Source organism: Sinohyriopsis cumingii, chromosome 6 (genome assembly GCF_028554795.1).
Source record: "Sinohyriopsis cumingii isolate HCF-2022 chromosome 6, ASM2855479v2, whole genome shotgun sequence".
Taxonomy (NCBI): Eukaryota; Metazoa; Mollusca; class Bivalvia; order Unionida; family Unionidae; genus Sinohyriopsis; species Sinohyriopsis cumingii.
The window spans coordinates 1,220,408-1,234,744 of NC_142966.1; the positions used below are offsets into that span (position 1 = coordinate 1,220,408).

A 14,337-nucleotide genomic window follows, 5' to 3' on the forward strand; every position below is an offset into this window, starting at 1 on the left:
CAGTCCAGTACAGATATACATCTTGTATTCAGTCCAGTACAGATAGGCATCTTGTATACAGTCCAGTACATATAGTAATCATGTATACAGTCCAGTACATATAGTAATCATGTATGCAGTCCAATACAGATATACATCATGTATTCAGTCCAGTACAGATAGGCATCTTGTATACAGTCCAGTACATGTAGTAATCATGTATGCAGTCCAGCACATATAGTAATCATGTATACAATTCAGTACAGATAGGCATCTTGTATTCAGTCCAGTACATATAGTAATCATGTATACAGTCCAGTACAGATACACATCTTGTATTCAGTCCAGTACAGATAGGCATCATGTATACAGTCCAGTATATGTAGTAATCATGTATACAGTCCAGTACATATAGTAATCATGTATATAATTCAGTACAGATAGGCATCTTGTATTCAGTCCAGTACAGATATACATCTTGTATACAGTCCAGTACAGATAGGCATCTTGTATACAGTCCAGTACAGATATACATCTTGTATACAGTCCAATACAGATATACATCTTGTATACAGTCCAGTACAGATATACATCTTGTATACAGTCCAGTACAGATATACATCTTGTATTCAGTCCAGTACAGATAGGCTTCTTGTATTCAGTCCAGTACAGATAGGCATCTTGTATACAGTCCAGTACAGATAGGCATCTTGTATACAGTCCAGTACAGATAGGCATCTTGTATACAGTCCAGTACAGATAGGCATCTTGTATTCAGTCCAGTACAGATAGGCATCTTGTATACAGTCCAGTACAGATAGGCATCTTGTATTCTGTCCAGTACAGATATACATCTTGTATACAGTCCAGTACAGATAGGCATCTTGTATTCAGTCCAGTACAGATAGGCATCTTGTATTCAGTCCAGTACATACAGTAATCATGTATACAGTCCAGTACATATAGTAATCATGTATTCAGTCCAGTACAGATAGGCATCATGTATACAGTCCAGTACATATAGTAATCATGTATACAGTCCAGTACATATAATAATCATGTATACAGTCCAGTACATGTAGTAATTATGTATACAGTCCAGTACATATAGTAATCATGTATACAATTCAGTACAGATAGGTATCTTGTATACAGTCCAGTACAGATATACATCTTGTATACAGTCCAGTACAGATAGGCATCTTGTATACAGTCCAGTACAGATATACATCTTGTATACAGTCCAGTACAGATATACATCTTGTATTCAGTCCAGTACAGATAGGCATCTTGTATTCAGTCCAGTACAGATAGGCATCTTGTATTCAGTCCAGTACAGATATACATCTTGTATACAGTCCAGTACAGATATACATCTTGTATACAGTCCAGTACAGATAGGCATCTTGTATTCAGTCCAGTACAGATAGGCATCTTGTATACAGTCCAGTACAGATATACATCTTGTATTCAGTCCAGTACAGATAGGCATCTTGTATTCAGTCCAGTACAGATATACATCTTGTATTCCGTCCAGTACATATAGTAATCATGTATACAGTCCAGTACAGATATACATCTTGTATTCAGTCCAGTACAGATAGGCATCTTGTATTCAGTCCAGTACAGATATACATCTTGTATTCAGTCCAGTACAGATAGGCATCTTGTATTCAGTCCAGTACAGATATACATCTTGTATACAGTCCAGTACAGATATACATCTTGTATACAGTCCAGTACAGATAGGCATCTTGTATTCAGTCCAGTACAGATAGGCATCTTGTATACAGTCCAGTACAGATATACATCTTGTATTCAGTCCAGTACAGATAGGCATCTTGTATTCAGTCCAGTACAGATAGGCATCTTGTATACAGTCCAGTACAGATAGGCATCTTGTATTCTGTCCAGTACAGATATACATCTTGTATTCCGTCCAGTACATAATAGTAATCATGTATACAGTCCAGTACAGATAGGCATCTTGTATTCTGTCCAGTACAGATATACATCTTGTATTCCGTCCAGTACATATAGTAATCATGTAAACAGTCCAGTACAGATATACATATTGTATTCAGTCCAGTACAGATATACATCTTGTATTCAGTTCAGTACAGATAGGCATCTTGTATTCTGTCCAGTACAGATAAACATCTTGTATTCAGTCCAGTACAGATAGGCATCTTGTATTCTGTCCAGTACAGATATACATCTTGTATTCCGTCCAGTACATAATAGTAATCATGTATACAGTCCAGTACAGATATACATCTTGTATTCAGTCCAGTACAGATATACATCTTGTATTCAGTCCAGTACAGATAGGCATCTTGTATTCAGTCCAGTACAGATAGGCATCTTGTATTCTGTCCAGTACAGATATACATCTTGTATTCAGTCTAGTACAGATATACATCTTGTATTGAGTCCAGTACAGATAGGCATCTTGTATTCTGTCCAGTACAGATATACATCTTGTATACAGTCCAGTACAGATATACATCTTGTATTCAGTCCAGTACAGATAGGCATCTTGTATTCAGTCCAGTACAGATAGGCATCTTGTATTCAGTCCAGTACAGATAGGCATCTTGTATTCTGTCCACTGTCATTAATCCACCACAAACGTAGAAAAATATTTGATTAAATTTATATCCATATAATGATAAAATATCCCATTTGTAATTGTCATCCATTTGTAATTGTCATCCATTTGTAATTGTCATCCATTTATGATGTAGAACTGTCATGTAAAGAAGTGTAGACTAACCTAAATAAATGTGTGTTGACATATTTTAAGGGCAACAGAGTCTTTTATCATAAATAACCTTAATGTTTGTAGTAATTCTTTGGAGGACTCTTAAGAAATATTGAATATAATTTGTAACTTTTGCAGTTCCAGGAAGAAAAGAAGACAAAACATGGACATCGGCTGCCAGGTTCTGACTTGACTGGAGAACATCGCAAGCCAGCTTGGGAGGATGACGATGATTTAGTTGAAAGGTGTTTTGCCATGAATTTAATAACGTTATTAATAAATAAAGTTATCACTGGGATGTCTTGAAGTAGTTACTTAAGTTATCACTGGGATGTCTTGAAGTAGTTACTTAAGTTTACAGAAATGAGCTATGTCCACTTTTCCTTCTCTCAGTCTGCTTTTAGACCTTGCTGTCTTTTCCTGTTTGTCCAGCATTTGAATCTTGACCACTTAATGTCCTGTTGAATTGAATTGAACCTGGCTTGAATAGTTGAACTGCAAAGAAAGCTTCTGTTTTTAGGTATGTCTTATGTTCTTACTCCTTGACTTAACCCTTATGAATCTCTTTTTAGCCTTAATATTCACTGACAAAAGAATATTACGGGATGACATGCTGTGGGTCAATGATATGTTTGTAAGCATGTTTGTTTTCTTAGGTGTGAAGTTTTCAACTTATTTTGGAAAAATAAAATGTACTTGCGTTTTGCTTCTGTGCAGAGCGTTACCCAAGGGTGGTCTATGTATATTATATATTATTTCGATGTAGCGAGTTCCATGGCAATCCTCCTAAACTATTTGGAGGATTGCCATGGAAATTTACACGTGCAGATGGTCGTACATGTATCAACAAATCTTTTCATCATATGATGATGTCCTAAATGAAAATGGTGCCAAGCATATATCCAATTTGTCTGCCATGGCAGCCATGTTGAAAATCTTGTTATTGCCCTATATAAATGGTGTTGATTTTGCATCCAATACGACAACCACAGTGGCCATCTTCGTTATCTTTAAAATGCTCTAGAATGTGAGACACACTTTCAGCAAACAGCAGTAAAATATACCTGTACCTGGAAATTCTTTTTTGGCCAGTAGATTATCAGTACCAACAAGGGACTCTTCTTAACCCTTTACCTCATGCAAGCGTTTTTGGACATCTCTACACCATTTGCATGGAAGCGCCTTTTGACGCCTCTACTCCAGTCACGTGGAAGCGCCTTTTGATGTTGGATGTAAACATCAGCCATTTTAAGCCGGTTTTCATAGCATCACCTTCGGGGAAAAGCCCCCTATTAGATACTACATTTATTTCTGCGAATGACAATTACGTCAGATCATGTGGTCACTGTTTATGCACTGGTCAATATCTGCTATTTAAAGTAACTGGGTTGTAATCTCCACTCTCCAAAATGGTGGTCGCATATTTCATTCAGTACTTACAAAGTTTTCACGATTAGAATCACAACTGTGAAAGATTCAATAACTTAGGTAAAAGCTCTGATATTGATGTAGGCAGCAGTTTTTATAAATTATCAAATTCAGATGACTTAGTGATATAGATGCAGATGAAAAACTTGTAAATTTCGAGTATGAGAAATGGCAGCTACAGTTGGTCACGCAGCCTCACTGACATGACGGTGAACGAGTTCTCTCAAGATTTTAAAGCACATTAAAAATTCTTCCGTGAAAAATAATTACACAGCTATAACAATCGAACTTTACTCTTAAATTTTTCCACATATAATAGATGTGTACCAAAAATGTAAAATGGTTAAAATTGCTGTTAAACATAACATACACTACATTGCTTAACAGTTCACAGGCAGGCGTATGCGTATGGAGTCGAATAGGTAACAGGTGTTCTAATTATAGCACGCTACACTTTGTAACTATGCTCTATGAGGTAAAGGGTTAAACTGAGTGTTGATGTTAGAGAAAGCTCCAGCTAGTTTTCTTAAATATTTTTGTTACAACTCATTGTCATGTATTCTAGGTAATGCCATAAATGTAACAAAGGCTGATAATGATTTATAAAGTTTTCAGATTAATATACTGGAAGATTTTTTTAAATGCCAGACTCTCAGTTTTTACTTATAATCCTGAGTCTGTCAACAATCTTGTATTGTTTATCTGCCAACATTTTGTTTATGAACACTCTAGATTCTTTATTTATGATAAAACTTGGTATATAAGTAGTGTTTAGAGTGACATATGCTTATCTTGCATTTAACTGGTAGGGCTTGTTGCTACTCTAGAGGCCCTATTTCTGAACGGGCTTTGATGAAACTTGGTATGTAAGCATTTATCATCTTGAATGATTTTGATTGTGAGTGATATTCATTTATATCTCTGAGATGATCTTGCATCTTATTTGTTAAGCTTGTTGTCACGCTTGAGGGCATTTTAAACTTGGAATTAACACTTATTTGTGATGGGCTCTATATTTGGTTAGATGCATGTTTCATAAGGAGGTGATCTAGCATCAGATTGAAGAGTGTGTCTTTCTGCAGAATATGAGATATACAATATATAAAATCTCATGGAATACTTTTAATCTTTTGCTTACCAAGGTTTGTAAAAGGATAAAAATTATTAGACTTGTTTCATAAATTTAATTTGAAATGAGCACTTATGTAAGATTCTCTATATATGTATAGTATTATCATACATAGCGTATCAAAGACAGTTGTTATGATATGTTATTGTACTACAGCTTGGTTGTTGATATCTGGCTGTATTCGTGAAATGGTCAGTTGTTCAGTAATGAAGTCAGGTGACTCATTTCAGGTGTACCTACCTGTACCACTTGTTGGAAAAATACGACTTTGGCCTTTCATTGTCATAACTTTATAACTTTGTCATTCTGTAATTTGGCCATTCACATCATTTTTCTGATAGGTAGAGTTTATAAAATTTGGTAGATAATTGTTATATTGATTTTGATGATGTGAATAGCTTCTTTTTTTGCAGTTTAAAATATTAAGATTTATTTTTAGCTACTTCATCCTCATTTGCAACAGTGATACTCATTTTTTTAATACTGAATCCAGCTTGTTGAAGAATAAATAAATACGTACCTACAGCTTTTTGAGAATTTAACATACACATATAGCTTCTTGAAAATTAAATATGTACATAGAGGTTGTTGAGAATTAAATATGTAGATACAGCTTGTATTAGTGCTAAAGAAGGAAATTTCAATTTCATTCAGGATTGAAGTCAAAGTAAGCAAGGTACATGGACTGTCTAGAAAGGAGAAGAAAGATTTATCCAAGAAAGAATATACAAGTCGGTTAAAGGCACAGTAAGTACCTGTTTATGTACAGTCTTTGTGTTTATCTTTGCATCATCAACTGAACTTGAACATTGTGTTGGTCCCTTGCTATAAAGTACCTCGGTATAACACAGTATCTGAAATAATGATATGGTCATGTATCCCATTATATTGTATGCATACAGTGGTCCCTCACTGTGCAGTACCTCAGTATAACAAAGTATTTGATATAATTTTGGTATGGTCATGTATCCCATTATATTGTATCCATACAGTGGTCCCTCACTGTGAAGTACCTCAGTATAACAAAGTATTTGATATAATGTTGGTATGGTCATGTATCCCATTATATTGTATGCATGCAGTGGTCCGTCACTGTGAAGTACCTCAGTATAACAATGTATTTGATATAATGATGGTATGGTCATGTATCCTAATATATTGTATGCATACAGTGGTCCTTCACTGTGCAGTACCTTAGTATAACAAAGTATTTGATATAATGTTGGTATGGTCATGGATCCCATTATATTGTATGCATGCAGTGGTCCCTCACTGTAAAGTACCTCAGTATAACAAAGTATTTGATATAATGATGGTATGGTCGTGTATCCTATTGTATGCATACAGTGGTCCCTCACTGTGCAGTACCTCAGTATAACAAAGTATTTGATATAATGTTGGTATGGTCATGGATCCCATTATATTGTATCCATACAGTGGTCCCTCACTGTAAAGTACTCAATATAACAGGGGCCCCGAGTGGTCTAAAGCACTCTTCGTTACAGATCACTGCCATCTCACCTCTGTCTGCATGGGTTTGAGTCTCAGATTCAGCCAATGTGGATATGTGAGAAAGCTTGCCAGTAGCTTCTCGTGGGTTGGTGGTTCTTTCTGGGGTTTTCCTGGGTTCTTCCTCCACCAATAATACTGGTTGCCATGTATAGCATATCATGTGCTGAAAAATGGCATTAAACCCTACAATAACAACAACCTCAGTATAACAAAGTATTTGATATAATGTTGGTATGGTCATGGATCCCATTATATTGTATGCATACAGTGGTTTCTCACTGTAAAGTACCTCAATATAACAAAGTATTTGATATAATGTTGGTATGGTCATGTATCCCATTATATTGTATACATACAGTGGTCCCTCACTGTGAACCAGTGCTTGTATTTTCATTTAACATTGGTTTTAGGCAATACTTTATTTTCAAATGGAACATTTTCTGAGTTCTGTCTATATTACAAATACATTTAGTGCATGTTTAAAAACTATCATATTCATATGCAGTGTATTCTGACAATATGATTTACAAAGAGAACGACAGAAGCTATAGATTGTAATGAATTTGAACTGAGTAACTAGTTTACAGTATTGTAATTGCTTGTTAGTACAACTGCTTAATGAACTATTCTTAATCAAGAATTTTTATTTTTATTTTCTGAAAGTTCACTATAAAATGGCAGTTGAAAAGATTTTTTTAAACTTGTTTTAAACAACCCCTGTACCATGAGAGCAAATGCACACATCTTTCAGGTCATAATGTTCGTCCTAATTTCTTTGTTGCCAATAAAACTTTACTGTAACTGTTCATAGACAACACACGGAAGAATTCAAGTTGACTCAGTTCATGAATGAACTAAACCCTTTTTTCCCCAACTGAATTGACACAGCCAACATGCAAGTGCATCTATTTGTAGAAAGACCGTTTTCTTAATGTAACCACTCACTCTATAGCTTTGTTACAACAGTCCATTGATAGGATTGCAAATATAAGGTTTTAGTATTTATCTATATACCTGGTGTAACGTTAGTCATTGGTTAAATAGTATTTGCTTTGCTGGTTGTTTTTTTTTGTAATCGTATTTTCACAAAATTGAGTGAACTCAGAAATTCATTACAACCTTGACCTTACAATGTCTCAAGAATTTCACAACATATCATTGTCCTGTATGTTTCATAATAATTGCATTTTAAAGCTAAATCTATAATAACATAATATTTAGACTCTGCTTGCCCAATGGTTTACAAAAAGAGACAATCTGATGAAACGGTACTTCCCAGAACATCGATGTCCGCCATTATTTCCCCATGACTTGTTCACTTACAGTTCCAGCTGATTTTTATGAAGAAAATAATGTACATATGGCAGTTAAAATATTAATGTTACCGATTCTATTCTTAAAACTCAAACTGTTATTTACATGAGTTTAAGTTTCAAAATGCTAGTTTGTATGTTTTTATCATCAAAGGATAGCTTGTGGAAATCGGGCAGTAATAGTTGTTAACTTACTCAGGAAATGGTTAATGGTCAATCACCTGTCAAAACACATGCCTGTGAGTGTGCAAGAGTTTGTTTATTGGCATAATTGATATCAACACCAACTATTTGATGGCTTGAAGTCTACATTTCACCTTGAGCTATATATAACATAAGACAGAACTAACCTGACCAAGGCAAGGGAGCATCTTAAAAAGGATGGGAATTCAATATTCCTCTTCAAAAAAATCACAGGGTGATGTCGTTTTTGCTTTCCTACCAGAGAAGGCGAAGTTTACATTTATTAGGCAATTTAGTTGCCCACTTCACCTGGTAGTGTGACCGATGTCATAGACATTCCAGATTACATCATTGTGATACATCAAGATTGTTGGTACATCAACATTATTCTATGCTATTGGTACATCAGCACATTCAAGATTATGGGAATTCATTTGGAACATTCTTTACGTTTGGACTTATGATAGCACATTTAGAATTAATTATTTGGGATATAATTCTCAATAATGTAAGTTCCTCATAAACTTTCACTTTGTAACTTAGATATAAATCAGTTTTGATTTAAAAAAACTTGTTGATTTTACTTCTTTCTGTTACTTAGTTTACGACAATGCAGTTTTAACACATATGACATAGGTATCAGTCATGGATCCCATTATACTGCACAAAAACTTTTTCCATGTAATTTATCCCAGTGTAATCTGGTCCTACCTGTAACACTGTACACTTTAATAGCTCCACAGAACAGCATTATAGTTTGGAATATTGTAGATAGAACATTTGTAATAAGAACAGACGATTTAAGTTGTGCTAAAGCAGCTAATTTCCAGGTATCTTAGTGATGGACTACGTGAATCAAGACACAAACTAAAATCCAGATCTCTTAGTAACAGACCATATGAGTAAGTAATGACAAGAAAGCTAGTCTCCAAGCACCTTAGTTAACAGACCATATTAGTAATAACAAGACAGCTGCAGGCATGCCAACCCTCCCAGTTTTTGTGGGAGACTCCCTGAATTCAACCGCACCTCACACACTCCTGCATTATTATTATTTCTTCCAGAAAAAATCATTTCGTCAATGACAAAAAAATTGGTGAAAAATTGTTTAACGAAAAATGTTTTGGAAATTCTCCAGGGTGTAAGACCAGAAGTGGGCAGAAGTTCTTTGAAAAGTGCTCACACTTGAATTCATATGTTTGGTGATCTCTTTGACAATGTCTAAAAGAAATGGAGATTTGGATGAAGTTGGAAAGTAAAGAAAATATAAAACTTCCTTCCAAGCTTCTTATAGCTTGGAATTTCCATTCCTGGCTCATGGAAGTGATAAACATACAGCGTTTTGCAAGACATGCAGTTCATGTTTCAGTGTGCCAATGGTGGCCGCAATGATTGTTGTTGACATCTCCAGTCACAAAAGTAAGTTTTTAATCTTGCTGTTTATTTTTAGGGCCTTAATTGTATCTGCAAATTGTAATTTGAGTGCCAGCATTAGAATTACGATTATCTTTAGCAAAATTAGGATACACTGATAGATCTGTTAAATCAGGTACAGTTGAATAAACCACAATTGAATCCATATATCTGCAGATAATAAAAATACAAAGACTTCATTGTTAATATTATTATTATTTAGCCGTAGACCCGAAAATGTGCTTTAACAATTTAGATTTATCAGCTCTTTCCTAAGAACTACATCTACTTGCCTAAGAAATATAGTCAGAAACAAATACTTAATTGTGCTTGAAATTTTAATAAAGAGTAAAAAAAATTAAATGCAATTCATTTTTGTGAATGAATGCAATTTATATTTTATCTTTTGTTTCAGAGTCGGTATTTTAAATTTCATGTACTTTATTTCACAGGCACTTAACATCTGCACAGACAAAGAGAAACACCCAGGATGTGTCAAATTTGTTCAGACTTGTGGATTCATCCCTTAAGAAGCTGTGACCAAAGCTGAAGCACTTTTTACTGGGTTACTTGTTGAACATAATATCCCTCAATCTGCAGCCGATCATGCAGGTGCCCTTTTCAAGGCTATGTTCCTGCATCCATCCCATTCAGCATATGACATCATTAAAAAATTTCAGTGTGGACAAACAAAGACAAGATGTATTGTTAAGGAACTGGCAGCTGCTTCTACAGAAACTTTTGTTCAGACAATGAAAAGTGGGCCATTTAGCATTGCTAAAGTTTTTAGCAATGACAGGGGAGACAAGTTATACCCCCTTGTTGTTAGTATAGTGAAAATGGAAATACAAAAACAAAACTACATTATTGGAGTGCACAGAAAAAGGGAACAGGGGAAAGCATCACAAAAATGATTGACAACAAATTTGAAGAAAAAGGCATCCCTTGGAGGAATTGCATTGCATTCACCATTGACAAGTTTTATGATATGAATGAAGAATGGTGCCTAAGGATTTTTGCTTCAAAAGCAGCCAGAGTTATATGTAACTGGTTGCATTTGTCATCGACTCCACTTGGCTTGTGAATGGGCTTGCAAGAAGCTTACTGTTAATGTGGAATGATTCTTTCGTGACATTTATTACTACATGGAAAAGAGCACCAATAAGATGCATTCATTCATACATTGCCAAGAAAAAGCAGGTGTTCATATAACTAAGGTGTGCAAGCATGGCAATACTAGGTGGCTGTCTCTTGGAAAAACAACAAAATGGATACTCAAGCAGTGGGGGCCCCGAGTGGCCGAGTTGTCTAAAGTGCTGTCCGTCACGAATCACTGCCATCTCACCTCTGTCTGCATGGGTTCGAGTCTCGGGCTCGGCAAATGTGGATATGTGAGAAAGCTTGCTGGTAGCTTCTCGTGGGTCGGTGGTTCTTTCCGGGGTTTTCCCTGGGTTCTTCCTCCACCATTAATTCTGGCCGCCATGTATAGCCTATCTTGTGCTGAAAATGGCGTTAAACCCTATAACAACAACAACAACTCAAGCAGTGGGATCCACTTACAGCCTTCTTTAAGGCGTAGTGTGAAGAGGAGAAGTCTGCCAGTAAAGAAGTCAAAGCAAGACAAAGTGTAGAAGCCAGCCACTCTAGGAAGCAGAGAGTTCTGGAAAATTTAAGGTCCAGGACTTTTAAGTTAAACCGCCTCTTCTTGGACTTCATCATTCCCTTTTTGACAGGGTGAATCTTGAGCTGCAGTCAGAAGAATGAATGATCCACAAACAGGCTGCTCAGATAAAAGAGCTTATAAAAAATGTTATGGCCATGTTTGTGAAACCTTCTGCCATGATCTACAAGGATACAGAATCTGTTGACTTCTGGATTGGATACAACATTAAGATTGATGAAGAAATAATAATTGGTCAAGCAGCTCAGAGCTTCAGGCAGGAATGTAAATTGCCTAAAGAAAAGGCTGACTCATTCTTTACCTCTATAAAAGCCTTCTTTACAGCAGCATGTAACTATCTAATTAGGCATGGAAATATTTCAGAATCTTAAAAATGCAGTTGTAGCAGATGTGGCAAAGTGGCCCTTCATCAACTTTGCAATGCAGGATTTCTTTGTGAAGTGGTTTCCAGCAATCATGCCTGCATGATGGAAACTTGATGAAGGTTGGTGAGGTATGATCAGCTGCAGATGCAGTTTTCTCTATACCAGGTTGAAGAACAACCTCCTGGAATGCTGGAGCCTAATTCAGCAGCTGCCATGGACCAAACTCGATGAAGGTTGGTGAGATCAGAGATAGTATGAGTCAAGCCAAATTTGGATTTTCTTGCCAAAGTAATGAACCATATCCTTGCCATCCTTCACAGCAATGCTTCCTGACTTCAGGAGCAGTATGAGAAATGAGACACTAGAAAGTCTTCTTGTTGTTAAACGAGAAGGTATTGTTTGCTCAGAGAGACAGTTTGACAAAGTTATGCTTGAAAGATGCAAAGGGGCAACAACCATATCTCTCCAGGAGTAGTGTTAATTGATGTTCTTGACTGTTATTGATTTGTTCTGACTGTTATTTAAAAATAAACCATTTTAGAATTGAATTAGTATGTTTATTTGAAAACCATTCACCTTTTGTAAACGTGTTCAACATGCTTTTCCCTTGCCGAAATCCTCCCTGCAATAATTGAAATCTCCCTGAACAATGTTCAAAATCTTCCTCGAGGACTCTCGTTGGGGTTGGCAGGTCTCCTTAGTAACAGATCATGTTATGACAAGACAACTAATTATCATAAAGTCCATAACTCATTTACCTTTTGTATGCCTGTTTCTTGACTTTTTCCCTCACATTCTAGCCCTTGCCCAATTTTTTAGTTTCCGTGCTGTACATATGTGTAGTTTTATGTTCAACATAGACAGTTCATTTGTCTTTACAGTGTTTTGAATTTACAAACTTATGTACATCTAATAACAAATTCTTCAGGTTTGAGAAGGTTTCTGCCACACCCAACTGGGCCAGCCTACCCTCAGAGAAGAAGAGAGAAGCATCAGAAGATGGTTAGTAAGACAGCCCAGCTGTGTCCCATACATTTTTTAATAATATAAGTTAGGAATGCCATTATTCAGTAAAAAGACAGGACCTACTCGTTTTATACCCAGTAAAATAAGACAAGGACACTGTCCTAATTGTGATAAAGTTAAAGAGATTATTTGCATGATATATCTGTTAATTGTTTGACTGCAAGAAAATATATTGATTGATAAGCTTACAGTAGACTAAAAACATGACTTGTAAGACCACTGGTTTGGGACACCTCCTGCCTAGTAAGACCAGTGGTGTAGGGCACGTGTCAAGCAGGACCATTGGTATGGGACTAAGACCACTGGTTTGCATAGATTAATCTTTATATCTGACACAACAACTGCTGTTGAGAGACCATTTTATTTTGTCCAAAGGGGTAGTTTTCAAGTTGGGCTTTGCTGTATCTCTTCTTCATAAATTTATGATAACCTAATTCAAGATAGACCATTTACACAATCAGTATAAAAAATGACCCATAACAATTGAAAAATTGACTAAGGCAGTGATAAATTTTACGTAGTAATTACACGAGATTCCCATTCAAATGATTATAATCCATTAAAGACTAATAACTCAACATGGCATGTTGGTTTCACTATTTTTTGGGTGAATTTCATGGTTAATCATCAGTTTATTTATTTACCCAATGAAAAATTAGCTGCATGTGATGTGCCTCATCACCAGTGTTCTTACTAATACATTCCTAGCAGTCCCCACTGCAACACGTTATCTTGTACATGTGTTTATTTTATGTTAGTTTGAAAATAAAAAAGAATTGATAGAATAAAGCATACAGAATGCAACACCCATGTTTTCAGTACAGCATGGTTTTGTTACTGAACAGATCATTTATCAGTTTTTATATCTTAATTGTGAAGATGATGAGTGGACATGCATCATTTTCTTTTTTCATATAATAAGGACCTTCAGAATGAATTGGAGGAAAATAAAAATAAAACAATGCCCGGTTGTTCCAGTGTGCAGTCTCTTAATCCCACCATTGTTTCATCAATACCATTATTGTCACTTAACCAATTAGAAAGTCATAAACAAATATTCTGGCTCATGTATTGAAGTAAAAGGAACCTGTGATATTGTCCATTGTACTATTTGTACCTGTATTGTCCATTGTACTAGTTGTACCTGTATTGTCCATTGTACTAGTTGTACCTGTATTGTACTAGTTGTACCTATATTGTCCATTTTACTAGTTGTACATATATTGTCTATTGTACTAGTTGTACTTATATTGTCCATTGTACTAGTTATACCTATATTGTCCATTGTACTAGTTGAAAAAATCTTTAGTTAAAAGAACAAAAATATACATGCTCAAAAAGAAAATCCCAACATTCCCAGTTTTCAAAAATTAAATAATTGATACCTTAAGCATGTTAACATAGAACCACGACTTGGATACAAGTGCACCAATTGTATAATGTTTGATTTAATTATGATACCAGGAAATAAGCAAACACTGAGCTTGGAAAAGTGTCAGAAATGCTTCTCTTGTGCATTGATTGGGAATCCATTCTTAATTAGA

General features: G+C 35.6%; 1 protein-coding gene across 1 annotated transcript in view; it reads left to right on the plus strand.

Annotated features, from left to right (window-relative positions):
• LOC149796262 (U3 small nucleolar RNA-associated protein 18 homolog) overlaps positions 1-14,337 on the plus strand; it is a 50,760-nt gene that overhangs the window by 6,581 nt on the left and 29,842 nt on the right. The window contains exons 2-4 of the mRNA XM_089960897.1: positions 2,882-2,988; positions 5,955-6,047; positions 12,696-12,769. Of these exons, the coding sequence (XP_089817023.1) occupies positions 2,882-2,988; positions 5,955-6,047; positions 12,696-12,769 (274 nt within the window). The remainder of the gene's footprint in view (positions 1-2,881; positions 2,989-5,954; positions 6,048-12,695; positions 12,770-14,337) is intronic.